Below are 18,618 nucleotides of genomic sequence, written 5' to 3'. Positions count from 1 at the left end.
TTTTTTTTTTTTTTTTTTTTTTTTTTTTTTTTTTTTTTTTTTTAAATATTTTCCTTTATTTTGAATAGAGGAAGAAATTTTTTTAAGTAAAAGATTTTGTGGTTTGACTTTAAAAAAAAGTCAAATTTTTTTAAGGGCTGACATTCCAATATATTGGGAACCATACACTTGGTTTCCCTCACTCCCGACCATACCATTTTTGGATTAAAAAAAAAATTCATATTTTCATTAATTTGTTTTTTCCTTTATAGTCTTAAATATTCTATTATAAAAAATCCACAAAAAATATTAAATATTAATTATATTAAAGTATAATTTATAAATCATATAAATTTAATTATTGGAAATTCTTAGTGGATAATATATTTATTATATTTTATATCATGAAAATTAGATATTTGATTATTAGGTATTAAAATCACAAATATATGTGTATATATATTAGAAGGGTAAAATAGTAATTTCGGATATGGTAATTGTTTTTCTTGTACGCCAAAATTCAGCGTGTTTAAAAACGAGAAAGAAAGAACAAACGAACATTAAGAACGAAGAGGAACGAATTCTGAACTCTGATTTTGCCGCCATTGATTCTCTGATTCCCTTCGTCGGAATCAGAGAGTCATTTCAATCCTCCGTTTCTTCAACGTCTATTTTCTTCATAATCATACGCTACAAATCTCAATCACTACTCTCCATTTCTCTGTTTCAAGCCTTCTTTGGGGAATTTTTTGGTATTAAAATCGATCGCCGTTCGCCATTCCAATGAAAATGCTCTAAAGATCATCTGTTCCTGAATCGGGGAGTTGTTTCACTTGTTCCATCTGCAATGGGGGCCCCTAAAAATGACGGCAAAATGGAAGGTTGGTTGTATCTCATCCGGTCCAATCGGTTCGGGTTGCAGTACTCGAAGAAGAGATTCTTCGTTCTCCAGAATGACTGCCTCAAGAGCTTCAAATCTGTCCCTGTTTCTGGGGATGAGGTAAGAATTTATTTCACACGATTTAATTGGGAACTCGTTTGTGTGGTCTTGTTTTCTATCTCCCGTTCATGTTTCTTGGGGTCGAAATTTTTGCAGGATGGATGTGTTTAATTGCGAGTTATTTGGTGGTTTTGATTTGTTTTGAGCGTTTCTTCTTATCTTTAGGTTGGAGAACTTGTCGATTTCAAATCTGTTATAAGTGTTTATTCGGAAAAATTATACGTTAATCCTTGTTTTCTTCTTCATTTATTAAGTTTATTGGACTCTGGTTGATATGTTACTTTGTTCTTCATTATAGATGGAAATTGGGAAAAGATAAGAGATGCCCGGGTCCACATTGTTCATGTTACGGCTTTTGTCTGATCTGTGTGGATTATTGCACTTCTCTGGATTACGGATATGGACATTCATAAGAGTTGTATATGTACATCCATACGAATTATGGCTTTAACTGAACTTATTGTCATTGTGAATTGGCAATGAGCAAATATGAATTATAGCTTAATTGGCAATGAGCACAGCCTTCGAGGAAAACAATGTGGAACTTTTAGAAATTGGGTTCAAATTTGTCTGGTTGTGCTTGTGATCTTCTAAAATAAAGTGCCAATAGTTTTCTGTTCATCTTTTTCTCCTGTTGTTCACTGTTTCTCTTTAATAATTGAATAGTTGAAGAGACTTGCAGACTTGTAAGAATTGAATGCAAAAGTAAACGATTAATTTACCTGCTTTGGAACGAAGGCATTTGCATTTTGTTGTTTCTGCCAAAATCCTGAAATGATTAAAAAACAAATGGCACTAATTTAGTCTATGTTTTTCATCAGGAACCAAATCGAAGTGCAGTGATTGACTCCTATATTCGTGTTACTGATAATGGGAGGGAGAGTATTAATAGAAAGGTACGTTGGTTGTAGAGACTAGTATCTCTGAATTGGTTTGTTCTTGGGCAAATTTGTATTGATAATTTTATTTGAAATCTGCAGGTATTCTTCATCTTCACACTTTATAATACCGTCAATCAAAATGATCAACTCAAGGTGAAGTTAATTCTATGCCAAACGACATGCTTACAAATTTGGAACGAATTCAATTGCAACTTCCTTACATTCAACTTTATATAGTTGGGAGCCAGCAGCCCAGAAGATGCAGCAAGATGGATCCGCTCACTTCTTGATACTACATTGAAGGTATAAAATTTTGTACTTGCAAACGAAGTGTTATTCTCATGGCTGAGACCTTATTTTTCACTGTACATCTAGGACTGTCCGGATCCAGCAAGGAATTTTTGGGATCGCTCCAAGAGACAGTATCCAGCTCTGAGGTATGCATCAGTTGCAGATGAGAAAAGAAGAAATCTGTCAATCTCATTCCTTTTTCAGTATTTTGTTTGTAGCCTTTTTTGCTTCTTTTACTTGGATTTTTGTATGAAGATTCTGTCAAATTTTCTGGACGAACAGCATTTAGTTGTTAACATAACTTGAATGAAAACTTAGAGATTTTGAATCTATCTACTGATAGATGGACATTAACAAGAATCATATCTGTAGCAGATTGACTAAAGATCTGAGTAAAAGTTTTTGTGTGAATTTGTATAAAATTCATATTTACATAAAAGACACAAATACGATGTCTCTATCTTCTTTCATCTTTCTCAGTATTCTAAAAACTGATCATATGACATACTACTTAATAAAGAGTGTCTGACATTGTTTGCGTGTAGTTGCTGAAGTCGTAAATGCAGCATGTTTAAATCTGATGAGGGTTTGATTAAAATGAAAATATAGTTATAACAAGACATTTGGTTATAGTCTAAAGAAACATCGTATGTGTGTTTAAGGAATATCATGCATAGAAATATTGAATATCTGACGCATATCCATAGAATCTTCTGTTTCCTTTTTGGATAGATTTCGAGGGTCAAAAAGAATGGATTGTAAGTCAAGCAACCGGGCTGTTTATTCCTCTGTACAAATGGAAGCAATGACATCTGATGTTATTGCACCTTCCTCTTGGAAAATTTTTGGTTGTCAGAATGGTAAGACCTGAATTTCTCATTTGCATTCCAGTAGACAAAGTGGATATGTGGCTGCCTTAATATTATATGTTGAGTTCGATTGTATGCAGGGTTACGGTTTTTCAAAGAAGCAAAAGATAATGATTCACATGGGAGGGTAAGTTTCCCTTCTTAACTCCATACCTGTTCTGTTGAATGTTTTCATTTGATCTTTTTGTTTGATAATTTTTGTTCTTTGTCAGCAATGGGATGATCATCCTGCTATAATGGCAGTTGGTATGGTTTTTGGAACTTCAGAAGAAATTTTTCGGACCATCATGTCTCTTGGCCCGTCAAGATCACAGTAATATTTTTATAATACACTTCGCTTCTTCACTCTTTTATGATGGTGTTTGTTATTGGAACCGTATAATAAGCTCCAAGTTCTGTATGCTTCATCTTTCTTTCTTTTCTTCTTTCCTTTTTCCTCATTAGATTCCATGGATTTCAATTGAAATTGTGGTTACGGTTTGTTCAGAATCATTTTCTTTAGTGAACTAAACTTCACACTGTTTTACAGATGGGACTTCTGCTTCTTCCGTGGAAGTTTGGTTGAACACCTCGATGGTCATACAGATATCATACATATGGAACTATATCGTGATTGGCTCCCTTGGTCAGAACTTCCAATCTTGTATCATTCACTCTAGTATTTTTGTAAGCAAAAAAACATACACATGTATGCTGAATCAAATGATTTGCAGGGGGATGAGAAAAAGAGATTTTCTTTTGCGTCGCTATTGGAGAAGAGAAGATGATGGCACATATGGTAACAAATTTCCGGAGCAATTGAATGTTTGAGAAATTTGAAACCTATAATACCTACAACTATCTTCTCTCGTCTGTTTCTGTCACAGTGGTACTCTATCATTCTGTGTTTCACATGAAGTTTCCACCACAGAAAGACTACGTTCGTGCTAGCCTTAAAAGTAACGTATGCAATACTAGTTGACTTTGTAGATATTGTAAACAATACCATTGCTAACATTCATTCTCAACCCCTTTGCTTCGATCACCTTGGTTCTTCTCCATCTTTTATAGCATCTTTTGCTCCTACTAATAGCTTCACACTGAAATTTTTTACCTTCCGAGTACTGGGTGGGTTGGAATTTGTTTTAATACTCGAGAATCTTATATGGATGAACTTCCAGGTGGAGGGTACGTTATAACTCCAGTAAACCAAGGTAAACATGCGCTAGTAAAACACATGCTTGCAGTTGATTGGAAGTTCTGGAAACTGTATCTGCGCCCTTCATCTGCAAGAGCTATTACTATCCGGATGCTAGAGACGCTTGCAGGTACCGGCGTACAGCTTAGAGCGTCTTCATGATGCATGTTAGCTTTTATTTTAGATATACGTGGGATTTTTTCTCAATTTATAATGCCTAATGCAGCAATAATAGAGCTATACAGAGCCAAGGTTGGTGATTCTTCCCCAGAGTTCTCATCATCTACTAGAGACCTTAGACTCTATGAGTTTCCGCAGAAGGAAATGGATGAGATAAAGACAGAAATACATTCTCCTGAAGAAATGAGGAAAATTAAAGAGGCATTTTCAGAAGAGAATGAAGTGGAAATGCCCCGTGCTAGTTTGATTGGGCTAAATGATGCTGTGGATGAGTTCTTTGATGTTCCTGAACCTGCAGAACTTGATCATTATGAGAATGAATGGACAGCTGACTCGGCTTTGTTGCAACAGCACTCTTCGGTACTTTCTCATACTTGCGTATTTATACCAACTTTTTTGGATCCAATTCTGCTTGGACGTGCATTCTTTCCTATCGGAAATCTGTATTCACACAAACTAGGACATGTTCGGCTGCTGTATCCTTTCTTTTGTAGATCATTCCATCACCCAACTTCTGAGATCTTATTTGACATTATTAGTCTCATATCGCTGGTCATCTGGGACGTAATGCATAGAATTTTACTGGCTTCACATTGAGGATTATTGAAAGGAGTAGTTCCACGTTGGCTAATTAAGAGGAAAATCATGGATTTATAAGTAAGGAACACTATCTTCATTGGTATGAGGTCTTTTGGGAAAACCAAAAGCAAAACCATGAGAGCTTATACTCAAAGTGGAGAATATCATACCGTTATGGAGGGTTGTAATTCTAACATGGTATCATAGCCATGCCCTTAACTTAGCCATGTCAATATAATCCTCAAATGTCGAACAAATAAGTTGTGAGTCTCGAAGGTATAGTCAAAAGTGACTCAAGTGTCAAACAAAGAGTGTACTTTGTTCGATGGCTCCAGAGAAGGAATCGAGCTTCAATTGAGAGGAGACTGTTCGAGGACTCCATAGGTCTCAAGGAGGTTTTATGGTGTACTTTGTTCGAGGGGAGGATTGTTGAGGATTATTGAAAAGGAGTAGTCCCACGTTGGCTAATTAAGAGGAAAATCATGAGTTTATAAGAAAGGAACACTATCTCCATTGGTATGAGACCTTTGGGGGAAACCAAAGCAAAGTTATGAGAGCTTATGCTCAAAGTGAACTATCTCTATTGGTATGAGGCATTTTGGGGAAACCAAAAGCAAAGTCATGAGAGGTTATACTCAAAGTGAACAATATCCCTGTTTTAACATTAGCATCAGTGACCATACCAGAAACATTTAATGAATACTGTTTGATTGTGTCTTGCATGTTCATCAGTTCACTGCAGGGAACATTATGCTCTTTTTATGATCTGCAGAATATGCCCCCGAACAAACTTTCATCAGCAGCTGTTTTTGTGAAAAAGTTGCAAGATCTTTCCGGTCAGTTGTTGGCGGTGATTAAAGTTATTTTGAATGTGGAACTATAAGGTTTATTTAGATTTCCTTCTAATCAATAGAATAATTTGTGTGTTTCAGCTCAGAAGAAAGGTTATGCGGAATTACCTGAGTTGCCTAGAGAAGAAAGTACGCCATATTCCTATGGGTCCACCCTTCCAAAAGATCCAAATCATTCTTCTCCCTGCAGCGTGGCATCAGCAGATCCCTCTTTGTTTCTGATACGTGGACAAAACTATTTGAAGGACAGCCAGAAGGTATGCTTTAATGTATATGGCTATGTTGTTTCATGATGAGATTCAGCGTACAAAGAAAAGTAACCTACCTGAAATTGCCAAGACTAAAATCAAAACACGCAGAGGAACCACAAAATTTATTGGCATTCGTGTTAGGTTTTAAAACTGTTCATTTTCAACTAAAGAAAAGTTTTCACAAGCACTACATGGTTCTCAGATTGTGTACATACAGTGAGTAATATTTTCTGCATTTAAGATTGACAGCGTCATAGACGTTAGCCTAAGCTGCTATTTTCTTGTTTGTTTTCTTTAGTGCATTATTTCTTCGATCAGTTTATGGGAGATCCTATGTATATTGTGCAGTTTCTCATCGAATGTATATAGTTGGCAAAGATGGGATATCTTGTAGTAACATTAATGGTAATACCAAACGCAATTGTAGATTCTTTACCACATTTCTCTCTGTCAGATCAAGGCAAATGGCACGTTGATGCAACTGGCTGGTGCAGACTGGCTCAGGTCAGGCAGACGAGAAGATAATCTGGGTGGGCGTCCGGGTAGTATTGTTCAGGTTTGGCTTGTTTTTCTAGCACACGAGTTTCCCAAAAGCCATCCTTTTAAACTACATGCTCTCTACTTGCAAGAGCACAACACATCGAGCGAGGATAATGCAATCAGGTGATTGTGAGATCCCACATCAGTTAGAGAAGGGAACAAAACATTCTTTATAAGGGTGTGGAAACCTCTCCCTAACAGACACGTTTTAAAACCTTGAGGGGAAGCTCGAAAGGGAAAGTCTAAAGAGGACAATATCTATTAGCGGTGGACTTGGACTGTTACAAATGGTATCAGAGCCATACACTGAGCTGTGTGCCAGCGAGGACGCTGGGCCCCCGAGAGAGTGGATTGTGAGATCCCACATTGGTTGGAGAGGGGAACGAAACATTTCTTATAAGGGTGTGGAAACCTCTCCCTAACAAACGCGTTTTAAAACTGTGAGGCTAACGACGATACGTAATGGGTCAAAGTGGACAATATCTGCTCGTGGTGATTTGGACTATTACACTAATGCTGATTATATGTATGTAGAATTATGCCGAACGTGGTGGACCGGAATTCTTCTTCATTGTTAACATACAAGTAAGTCGTTTTAAAGTTTCTTCACAGCCACCATAATTGAGTAGACGGAAGTTTCACCCTTTGCTACCATGAACGTGAATTAGGTTCCTGGCTCGACCATGTATACCTTGGCAATGTACTACATGATGAGGACTCCTCTCGAAAGCAGTCCCTTGCTCAAAAGCTTTGTCGAAGGAGACGACGCCTTCAGGAACTCGAGATTTAAGCTCATACCTTACATTTCTCAGGTCAGTAACATAACTTAGTACCTATGAAGAATCAAGAAGAGTGTTGCCTGACATTCTCCATTGAAAATTACATTGTCAGGGATCATGGATAGTGAAGCAAAGTGTTGGAAAGAAAGCATGCTTGTTGGGGCATGCACTTGAAGTACATTACTTTAGTGGGAAGAACTATTTGGAGGTGAAGTAACGAAACAACATAGATAATGCTCTTTCCCTCTCGCGATGGTATTTTAATTCCTTGTTTCTATGTGAGAAAGCAGGTTGAAATTGACGTTGGATCTTCAACGGTGGCAAGGGGGGTGGTCAGTCTTGTTCTTGGTTATTTGAACAACTTGGTTATAGAAATGGCTTTTGTAATTCAGGTAATACCATATCCCAACTCTTTCAAACTCTCTACACTCTTCTGAAGTGCTGAGCTACAATCTTGTGAAATGTTTTCAATTGCTTCTTGTTTGGCAGGGCAACACTCAAGAGGAGCTCCCCGAAATCCTTCTAGGGACGTGTCGACTCAATCATTTGGATGTGGATAAATCAGTCCCGGTAAAACCTTGAAAACTTCCCTCTCTACTCTGAACGCATGTGAATGAGGATAAAACAGTCTTCGTTGATCTCCGGACTCGAATCTGAATCCTAATTGATCATACCCTTTTCTTCCCCTGCGATCCCAACAACTTTGAGTTGATTTGATTGAGAAAAAAAAGAAGAAATAAAAGGTTGCGCAGAAGAAAAGAGATTTACATTGATATATATATATTTTTTTTATTTACATTGTTTGTATAGAATATCTGATTTTTTGTAAGGAGCTTTTTCTTCCATCAGGCTCCTTTAGTNAAAAAAAAAAAAAAAAAAAAAAAAAAAAAAAAAGTATTTTTAAATTAATTTTCTTGAAATGTCAACCCATCTGAAGTAAATACAGAAAATATGGCAGGTTTTATTTTTATTTAGATATAAAAAATGAAGACACTGAAAAAGTATTAGGCCCAATAACAGTTTTCTTCTGGGCCCAATAGCCCAGTAGGATCAAATCAGCCTGATATGTCCATTGTCAATGGGCCGACAAAGTCAAATAAGGTCGGGCCCAAATTCAACTGTTTTCATTTAATTTTAACGATCGTGATTGAAAATGAAACGCATTATATGATCATGTCGGAGACCAATTTTCATCGAGAGATAAAATTTGTGTACGGAGAACAATTAAAGAGCATTCAATTTTGTGTTTTTTTTTTTTTTTTTTTTTTTTTTAAGGTTGTTAATTTCTCACAATATCGTATCATCCACTTTTTAGCATTTTAATTTGGGTATTGGGTATCAATAAAAATGTTGTCTTTGTTTATATATAATAATATTTTTTTTCTTATTTAGCCAATTTTGAATTTTGATTGCTATACTTATAGACATGTAATTTAATATCCTATATAAAAATAAGATAACAATAAATATTAAAAGGATAAAATTTTAAAATAAACAATAAAAGTGAAATATATATATATATATATATATATATACAAAACTCCCAACCAAATTTGGTCCATGGTTGAACTGAAGCAGCTGACGAAATGGCCCCATGAAATTTACTTCTAAAATCCAAAAAAGAAGAGCCAAAGGGTAATAATAATGATAATATTAATAAATAGAAATATTAAAGGAAATAATAATGGTCATAAAATTGTGGGGTATGATGATTCAACCACAACCGAAAGGTACACTGCCCCTCTCCATCTTTACCTTCCAAATTCATTGTTTCTCAATACAACCAAACCTTTCTCTCCAAAACACCCTTGAATTCTTTTCTCTTTTCTATTTTCTATTTTTTCATCCGTTGTTTTTCACTTTTAAAACGTGTCTATTGAAAAATATTTTCACACCCTTATAATAAATACTTTTTTCCCTCTTCAACTGATATCGGATCTCCCAAACCACCCCACATTTAGCCTGGATACATTGCTTGGTGCCTAACTCTAATATCATTTCTAACAACTCAAACCTACCACTAGCAAATATAGCTTCCAAGGAGGTAGATTGTGAGAGTCTACGTCGGTTAGAGAAGGAAACGAAACATTTCTTATAAGAGTGTGAAGACCTCCGTATAGATGAAGCGTTTTTTGGGAATCACTCTTTTGCAAGGGTAAATTTGTAATTTTAGATTGTTTCAATTATTCTTAGGTTGGTATCCTCCGACCCCATGTTTGTGGCACATGCTTAAGGCACCCACGTGGCACGTGCATAACAAAAAAATAGAAATAAAAGTTAATTTTTTAAAAAAGTGAACAATAGGGGTAGTTTTGGTATTCTGGCTTATGGGCTTTTATGTCCGTAAATAAAAAATATATAATCACATGGGGGCGTCCCCACCATGTGCTAAGGCTTGATCATTAAACGACGGTCACAAAGAAATGGTTATAGTGTCCGGCCACGTGGCATCATCCCATTATCAAATATAATATATTTGTTGAGATCTATTACACATCTTACATTATTTTATGTCATCCAATTTTCAATACAAAGTCAACTAATTAAAATGTCTCGTAATTAAAAATGACGTGGAGGTTTAATTGCTGACTGTGTATAGTGAGGTGGTAAATATATTCTTTTAATATTCTTCTTCTTCTTCTTCACGTCCCACGTCCCACGTCCCGTCACGTTTATCGCTGTCGACCATCATCGCTTTGAAGGGATCGACTGTCATTGTTACCATCGAAGAAAATAGACCGGTGAATATGCATAAAACTGTTCATATAACCCAATAACTCGACAATTTAGCCGACCCAATACAACCTATAAAATTTGAATTGGGTTAAAAAAAATTTCAAATTTAAAATTCGAGTTGGTTCGAGGTTGATATTTTTTGTCGGGTCAAAAGAAGAAAAATATATTGACTTTATAATAAGAAATAAATATTCTACACAATACGTATACGGAACTGCGTACAGATACCAAAAATAAATATTCGAAATAAATTAAAACGCGTTTTTTGGTAAATAAAAATTCACAGGGATCCGGTGTGGGCGGCCCCACGATACTCCCGTCATCAGATCATGTTTTTTGTCCCTTTGATTTTAATTTTTATTTATTTATTTATTTATTTGAAAGAACTCGGGGGAAGATGAGGACCACGAGGCAATGTCACGTGACTCCGGGCCCCACTCCGGTGCCTTTCTTTCTTTTTTTTTTTAAACTATTTTTAAAAAATTTTGTAATTAAATTATAAATTTAATACTTAAAACATTTGTATGTAATATTCCGACTATAATTTCAATAAAATTATAAATATAATTTATTTTTAATTGAGAGCACGTTGGACACTTGTTTACAGTCGGCTTCTGTGTTGTGTTATGGTGACACAGCTGGAGTCTAGTGACTGATTCTCTGTGGTGGGATCCACCGTAAGCTCATCCATTTTCTTCCTTCTTTTTTTTTAAAAAATATTTTTTATTCTTTTGATCACCGCGTATCCCGTCGGTGGAACGTGCCAATGGGCCCCACAACGACACGCACCATGCACGTGATACCCTCCACCGCCGCCCGTTACGCCGTGTTTCCTTTTTCTCTCTCCTCTTTATTGCTTTTTTTCGTCTCTCTTTTACCTTTCTGCCCACCCAAATTAAACGCAAAAGCAAAAGTACGGTGGGGTCAATTTCGTCCTTTCGCAATCTCCTCCTCCCTCACCGCTGGACCGTCACATGAAATTGATGAAATTCCATTAATCTTTTTATTTAAAATATTCATACGCGTATTCTTACTTTATAATTAAAAGAAAATGAGTTGGAAATTGTAACTTTAATCATTAAAATTTTATAAAGTAGATCCTAAATATATGTAATTTTATTAATTATATTTAATTAATTTAATGAAAGAATAAAAGAAAACATTGACCAGTTAAGATTCTGTTGACGTAGAAGGAATAGGATGTTTCTTTGTCCCATAAAGTTAAAATAAAAAGTCAGTAAAAACCCATTCACCACCCCAAACTGCCCTTAAAATATAGGGTGTTACCCAATCCCAACTCAAATTTTACCTTTTACCATTTACCAAGGACGTAACTTTCAAAAAGAAACCCATTCAACCCATTCATATTCAATGAGTACACTGCAAGTTAATTTTCTCTCTCTTTATTAGAGAGAGAAAATGGCTTTAACAAGGCATAGATTCAAAGAGTATAACTGAAGTTAGTTTAGAACCAGACATGTTTCAGCTCTGCTGTCTCTTTATTAATTATTTTCAATATAAGTTTAATTGTGTTTTAACCGTTTTAGGGAAGCTCACCCACCGACAATGCAACCGCCGACGATAATGGGTCTTTGTCCATCTGTTGGGTGAAGTTGTAAATTTTAAGAAACCGGAGGGTAATTCTGTCATTGTGTAATTATATTTTTTGTAATGTATTTACATTATTAAATATGAAAACAACGTGAAAATATCATATTAAGTTATTTAAATAAAATAAAATAAAATGATAATTATGATTTTTTTTTAAAAGGGTTGAAAATTGAGATATAAAATAGAGAAAAGAAAAACAGTAAAGGGACAGCTAGCAGCAACAACTCCCATTCCCAAATCTCTTTTTAGCCTTTTCTTCTCTCCTCTTTCTTCAACCTCAATTCTGCACTTTCTCTCTCTTCTTCAGCTCTGCTTTAATGGAGCTTACAGCAACCAACTCGTAACTCCATTTTTTTTCCTTCCATTCTTCAGAGTGTTCTTCGTTTTCCATTTCTGCGTTTTCTGTTCTATAATCGGAGAAACCTTTTCCGACGACATGGACTGTGGCAATTTCTTCGACCAAATCGACGACCTTCTTGATTTTCCTACGGAGGATTTCGACGACGACGACGGCGCGTTAACCACAAACGCCGCCTCTTTCCCTCCCATTTGGTCTTCTGCCTCCTTGCCTCACGCTGCCGATTCGGTGTTTTCCGGCAATACTCCTCACTCTGCCCTCTCTGTTCCGGTCAGTAATGCTGGATTTTTACTTTAATTTTAGATTTTTTAAAAAAGGTAATAATTTATTTTGAAATATTTTCTATTAAAATATAGTCTTAGAACTATTAATCACAAATTTTATTAATTTATCTAAAATTTATATATATCACAAATTTGTATGAATAATGACGTCATAATTAAAAGTAAAATTGATGGGTTTTGATTTCGTACATGGGAGTACACAGTAAGATATGATGGTTCTGTTCTGATGAGTTTTGTTCTGTTGTGCAGTACGAAGACATTGATCAATTGGAATGGCTTTCAAATTTCATTGACGATTCCTCCTCCGGCGCTGAAACCCTAACGATCAACACTTCTTCTTTGTCGCCGGCGAACCAATTTCAGATCTCAAGTCCAGTCTCCGTTCTCGACAGCAGTAGCAGTAGCAGCAGCTCGTGCTCGGGCGAAAAGAAAACTCTAGCTGTTGCTGGTAAACGCGGTCGCGCTCGCAGCAAGCGATCTCGGCCACCGTCCTTTATTCCTCGGCCGCCGCAGCTTATTTCACCGACGAATTCCGGCGGTAAGGTTTCATCGGACTCAGAGAACTACGGTGAGTCCTGTTCTGCTCCGCCGCTGCCGGTTAAGAAGACGAAGAAGATTAAGTTGTCGTTTCGACGAGATCAAAACGATGCGTTTAGTCCACAAGGTGTGAGGAAATGTTTGCACTGTGAAGTGACGAAGACGCCGCAATGGCGAGCTGGACCATTAGGGCCTAAAACTCTCTGTAATGCTTGCGGCGTTCGTTACAAATCCGGCCGCCTCTTCCCCGAGTACCGGCCGGCGGCGAGTCCGACTTTTGTTCCGTGTTTGCACTCCAATTCGCACAGGAAGGTTCTCGAAATGAGAACCAAACAAGAGGAAATCGCCGTGGAGACGGAGTTGCCGACAGAGCTCATCCCGAATACAAACAGCGGCATCGTCCTCGGATACGTATGATCGGAAAATCTCCATCGCCGCCGTGCCGCCGCCGCCCTCTCTGTTCCTTTATTGTTCTCTGAATTTCTTTTTTCTTTATTGGTTATTATACAAAAATGTGAAAAATAGTTTAGTAAGGTTATAGAGAGATACATGAAAGGTGAAGAGGACTAGGGTTTTTTAGTTTGTATTATTTGCTATTAGGTCCTTTAACTTACTAGATATTGCTTTTTGGGGGCTTCCTATTTTTTTTGTTTCATTTAATGTTTATTTATCCACCATTCTTTTTGCACCTCAAGGTCAAATCAAAATTTACATAATTTTCAAACAAACTTTAATTTTATTTGTCACGCCATGTTATAACGTCGTAAAAGATTCCTTCCTCGTGTACTGACCTAAACCCGATTGGCGACTCACTAACAAGCACCTCCAATGGCACGAGGACAAATGTACAAACTATTGACGAGCAACAATCTCAAGCCCCCGAACACAACACACCACCCCTCAAGTGACCTATAATTTTCTAACGCAAACTCAAAATTTGAGCGACTTACGAATCTACCAAATAATATTTGAGAGTGATCGCTTATAAATAAAAGCAATTTTTAATTTTATTTTAATTTATTGATCAAAAGATTATTCTCAGCTCATTTTATCATTAAATATATAAAATTAGTCATAAGCATAATTTATTTGATAAAAAAAAATAATTGTAATGGAATAATGTTAATAGTTAATACACCTTGTTTAGAAGCAGTCTAATAAAATAGGATAATGTGGGCCTGAATCCAAAGGTAATAATGGGCCTTAAATAGCCCAATATTGTTACTGAGGCCCATATTGATATTAGGAGGGTTCATTTTAATCGATAATTTTTAACAGCTTAATAAAAATATAAATTAAAATATTTTGATGACTTAATTTAAAAATTTTAGAATTTTAATTAATAAAATTATGAGTTATGTTTTTTTTATTAGTTTAAGTTTAATAAATAAAGGAGAAAAAAAAAAACAAAGTTCAGCTCTAAATTTTTATTAATTTATCTTAATTTTGAACTTTAAATAAATTTTTATTTAAAATGTCGTTAATAATGTATTCTTATATGCATTTAATGGCGTATAAAATATATATATATATATGTGATAAAAACAATTGATTAGAAAATATTAAAAAAAAATACATAAAGAAAATATATTGGGCCTAAAAGATAGCCCAAAACTATCACTCGGGCCCACATGTAATGGGCCTAAAATATACAAATTCCAAAGAACAAAACAATTAACGGCAAATAATAAAAAAAAAATTAAGTTAATTGAAAGATATTAAAATATTTGATTTAACATAATAATTAATAGTAATAATAATAATAATAAATGTGGGGCGTTGACTAAAATAGAACTGCGTGCAATGCCGCGGCCGGCGGGGCGGCGATGGAACAGCCACCGGAGACGCGTCCACACGTGTGAGCAATCAATGTTTGGAAGCAATCACCGATGGCTTATTTTTCCCACTTGCCCCTTTATTTATTTATTTATTTATTTATTTATTTATTTGTTGTCTGTTTATAATATTTTATGGAAAGACCCATTTGAGATCATCCACTTATTTTAATATTTTATTCGAAATATGATTATTATTATTATTATTATTTTAATTTGATTCGTCTTTATTGTATTGCATATGTTTCAAGGCAACTCATTTATTTGTCTTCAACTATATTATTATTATTTTTTATTTAAATCTGCATTTGGTTGTTGTTGGTATTGAAAAAACCAAAGCTTTTCACACTTAATTTTTTAAAAAATCAATATTTTATTTTATTTTTAGAATTTAGCTAAGAAATCCAAATAGTTTTTTTACCATGACCAGAAAACAAATACAATTTAGTATAATTTTAAAAAATAAAAAATATGATGAAATTTAAATTTATTTTAAAAAATAGTTAGAGGAGAATCAAAAAGGAAAAAAATTAATTTTGTATAATTTAATATTTTTTGTGAATTTTTTTATTAAATTTAAATGTCGATTTTTATAATTTAATAAGAAATAAAAGTATTTAGTTTATTGATGAATGTATATAATAATAATTGAATTTATAAATTAAATGGTTACAAAAATTAAAAAATAAATAAAAAAGGAGAAAAAGAAAAACAGGTAAAAGACAGAGATACGGAGAAAGGGCCCAGAAAGGAGAAGCCATCTGGACGTCACATCAGCAGTAGGCTGTCCTGAGGGTGACGGACGGGTGGTGGGCCCTACCTGTAAGAGTTATATCACAGCCCGCCACGTTGATCGAAGAATCCAAAAGCCATGCGCGGGTGAGGAATACCCATATCACACACTTTGTCCCCTAGCTGTAACGCTACCCTTCCCTTCTTTCCTTTTTTTCTCTTTCATTTCCACCCCTTTTCTTTACCATAATTTCATTTTTACCCCCAAACTTCTTTTTCTTTTTACTTTCTTCCCACTCTTTTTTCCTTTTTCCCACTTCCAACCTAACTTCTTGTTTTTTTATTAAATATATATATACACACTTTTCACGTCGCTTTCAAGTTCAATATATAGATTTTTATTTTTTTTTTATAAATATACAAATATCTTCTTAAATAAATAACAAAATTATTTATTTATTTATTAAAAAATTGTCATTAATTATTTCCAATAATCCCTCGTCTTTTCCCTTAATTACGTTGCCTAATTAGCTAATCTCACCCTAATTTCGCTTCTTTATGCTCTCTCAATTAAATGGTAAATTAAATTACCCAACTTTAATTTAATCACTTTTCCCTAATTTAATGAATTCAAAATATATACTCATAATTAAAATATTTATTTATTTTTAATATTAAATTATAAAATGAAACTATTTATAAGAATTTTATGCAAGATTCCATTAAACAATTAAATAAAAATTAAAAAATTTAGAATTATATCATCTAAATTCTATTTTTTTTTAATCAAAATTTTAATTTAGTAGGTAAAAAATGTAGCATCAAGGTCACGTCAAGTGAGGTAAAAAGACAAAACAAGGGTAAATATTAAAACGAAGAAAAATATTAAAAAAAGGGTAAAAAATTAAAGTGAAATTGGACAAACCAACTGTTTGGTTGTCTTGTCAATGTTTTGAATGATGTCAAAGTTTTTCTATATATATATATATATATTTCTTATTTCTTATTTCTTATAATTAGAATTAAAAAATTCATGGATTAAAATAAAATTTTTGAAAAATCCCCAAATAAATATATGTCTTTAAAATTTATTATTTTCCACACTTCAAACCTTAAAATTGTAACTCGAGCTTATAAAACACGATCATTCAATATATTTTTCGACCAGTTGATTAAATCTTAAAACAAACCCAAAAACGAGATTAATGTGTTAGTAATTACGAATCTCCACAATGGTGTGATATTGTTCACTTTGAGCATAAGCTCTCGTGCCTTTGCTCTGTACTTTCCAAAATGCCTCATCCCAATCAAGATAGTATTCCGCACATGATCTTCCACTAAATTAATCAATGTGGAATTTAGTCCCAATAATCTTCAACATTATGTTCGAACGTATCTCATTATAGAGTAATTTCGAGTAAGTGAAAAGGCTTTGAAGAAGTTGACTCGAAACAAGTATCGACCAGCCGCTCAAAACATTAAAATTTGAAGACAATTAAATTTGTCTGTAAAATAAGTTGAGATATATCCGGTCCCAAAGAGACAGCAAAGCAGTTACAAAGTCAAAGTCATGGGTTAATTAAAATCCGCTGATCCAAAAACACAGGAGAGGTAAGTGAGATGAAATGACGAAAATAGCCTCGAAGTAAAGAACTGACCAGATCTTTAGCGAGACCTAAAAATGGGGAAGACAAATTAAATAACAAAAATTAAGTTGGAAAAGTCATTGGTGTTGACCGACAACTTGGAGAGCCGGGATTCGGTTAAGACTTAACCATGGTTAACTCCGGAGAGTTAGGAATTATGACAACCAAACCTAGACCATGGTTCCCTTTTTACCGCCCCAACCTCCCTTGATTTCAGTGTTTACATCTTAATTAAACCCCAATTATTTTGACTGTATCCCCCATAAAACAAACAAAATTAAAGACATTAATGTTCCATAAAAAGAAAATTAATTTCAATTTCCAAATAATTTTTTATTTATTTATATTTAATAAGGTAATAATTCTCGTAATTTGTTATCCCGAGCTATTGTACTAAGAAAAACAAATTCGTTATCGTAAGTTAATATCAACATATTATTTTCATATGATTGACTTTTGTTTGCATGAATGAGCGTGCAAAATATTGACTTGTTTATTTAAAATAAACTTAACATATTTTTAAATTTTCAATTTTATTCTAAACGAGCAAAAACATAGATATATATTTCAAATTTAAAGTCGTAATAATAATAATAATAATAAATATTTTATACAAAAAAAAAGTAACTTTTAATCATTAAAAAATCGAAATAAACTCAAAATAACATCATATAATCAATCAACCCATCGTTAATATGTTACCAAATTAGGATATTTTGAAATAATTACTTTTATTGTTGGAAATTAATAAGATATATTGTGAAGCCACGCGCCAGGAAGGAGAGTGGGACAATAAAAGCGGGAAAAGGGAAAATAAAAATTGGAGTAAATCGATGTTAAATATAATATTAATTATTGAAAAATAAAAAATAGAGATAACAAACATGAAGGAAGGAGGAAGAGGACACCCGAATGAATGGCTGAATTTGTGGTCTTCTTGGGATGTGTTCGTTACACTCTCTAAGATCTAAAAAAATAAAAATAAAAATAATAATTATTATTTGATTATATTAATAATAGTTTACTATAAATATGTCCTTAACTTAAGGAGTCATCAATAAAATTTTAAATTATTTAATAATTAAAAAAAATAACCAAATTTTAATTTTTCTTACAATTTGAACTATTATTACCTTTCAATTATTAAAAAAATAAAAAAAAGGATAATTTATTTTATTTTAAAAATATATATATATATATTTTTTTTTGTTTTTTTTTTTTTTACGTATGTTACTGACTTTGTTTCGAAAAATATTGCCCAAATTTCGTTCTAAAAACAATGCGAAAGAAAAGGGAAAAAGTTACTTTTGGTGACGTAATAGGGTTAAAAACGAGCATTCAAATTACAGTGGCAGTAATTTTTAGGAACAAAAAGTACTAAAGTAAAATATTTTAGTTTGAGTGATATTTTGTCAATGTTGAAAAAATATAAAAAAGTAATGGTAATTTTTTTTTTTTTTTTTTTTTTTTTTTTTTTTTTTTTTTTTTTTTTTTTTTTTTTT

The 18,618-nt window shown here is 33.7% G+C and overlaps 2 protein-coding genes across 2 annotated transcripts; both read left to right on the top strand.

Moving 5' to 3' along the window:
* Positions 1 to 552: 552 nt before the first annotated feature.
* LOC111487189 (protein ENHANCED DISEASE RESISTANCE 2-like) lies at positions 553 to 8,209 on the top strand. Its single transcript, XM_023134487.1, has 21 exons — positions 553 to 979; positions 1,801 to 1,875; positions 1,960 to 2,013; positions 2,098 to 2,163; positions 2,236 to 2,297; positions 2,884 to 3,011; positions 3,101 to 3,147; positions 3,233 to 3,333; positions 3,550 to 3,645; positions 3,734 to 3,798; positions 3,887 to 3,958; positions 4,181 to 4,327; positions 4,424 to 4,737; positions 5,729 to 5,792; positions 5,889 to 6,064; positions 6,513 to 6,614; positions 7,133 to 7,183; positions 7,267 to 7,410; positions 7,490 to 7,585; positions 7,668 to 7,769; positions 7,867 to 8,209. The coding sequence occupies exons 1-21, from the start codon at positions 827 to 829 to the stop codon at positions 7,957 to 7,959; spliced, it is 2,208 nt and encodes a 735-aa protein (XP_022990255.1). The 5' UTR covers positions 553 to 826; the 3' UTR covers positions 7,960 to 8,209.
* Positions 8,210 to 11,936: 3,727 nt separating this feature from the next.
* On the top strand, positions 11,937 to 13,591 carry LOC111487284 (GATA transcription factor 8-like). The gene is made up of 2 exons (XM_023134652.1): positions 11,937 to 12,352; positions 12,616 to 13,591. Exons 1-2 carry the CDS (start codon positions 12,161 to 12,163, stop codon positions 13,318 to 13,320), a joined length of 897 nt encoding a protein of 298 aa, XP_022990420.1. The 5' UTR covers positions 11,937 to 12,160; the 3' UTR covers positions 13,321 to 13,591.
* Positions 13,592 to 18,618: the final 5,027 nt, after the last annotated feature.

Source organism: Cucurbita maxima, unplaced genomic scaffold (genome assembly GCF_002738345.1).
Source record: "Cucurbita maxima cultivar Rimu unplaced genomic scaffold, Cmax_1.0 Cma_Scf00012, whole genome shotgun sequence".
NCBI lineage: Eukaryota > Viridiplantae > Streptophyta > Magnoliopsida > Cucurbitales > Cucurbitaceae > Cucurbita > Cucurbita maxima.
This window is presented reverse-complemented; position numbering and strand designations above follow the sequence as displayed.

Coding starts and splice junctions, on each gene's coding strand:
- LOC111487189 (XM_023134487.1), top strand. CDS start 827: ATGGGGGCCCCTAAAAATGACGGCAAAATGGAAGGTTGGTTGTATCTC. Junction 4,738..5,728: donor TGTTGCAACAGCACTCTTCG/GTACTTTCTCAT, acceptor TATGATCTGCAG/AATATGCCCCCGAACAAACT. Junction 7,586..7,667: donor GTGGGAAGAACTATTTGGAG/GTGAAGTAACGA, acceptor GTGAGAAAGCAG/GTTGAAATTGACGTTGGATC.
- LOC111487284 (XM_023134652.1), top strand. CDS start 12,161: ATGGACTGTGGCAATTTCTTCGACCAAATCGACGACCTTCTTGATTTT. Junction 12,353..12,615: donor ACTCTGCCCTCTCTGTTCCG/GTCAGTAATGCT, acceptor TCTGTTGTGCAG/TACGAAGACATTGATCAATT.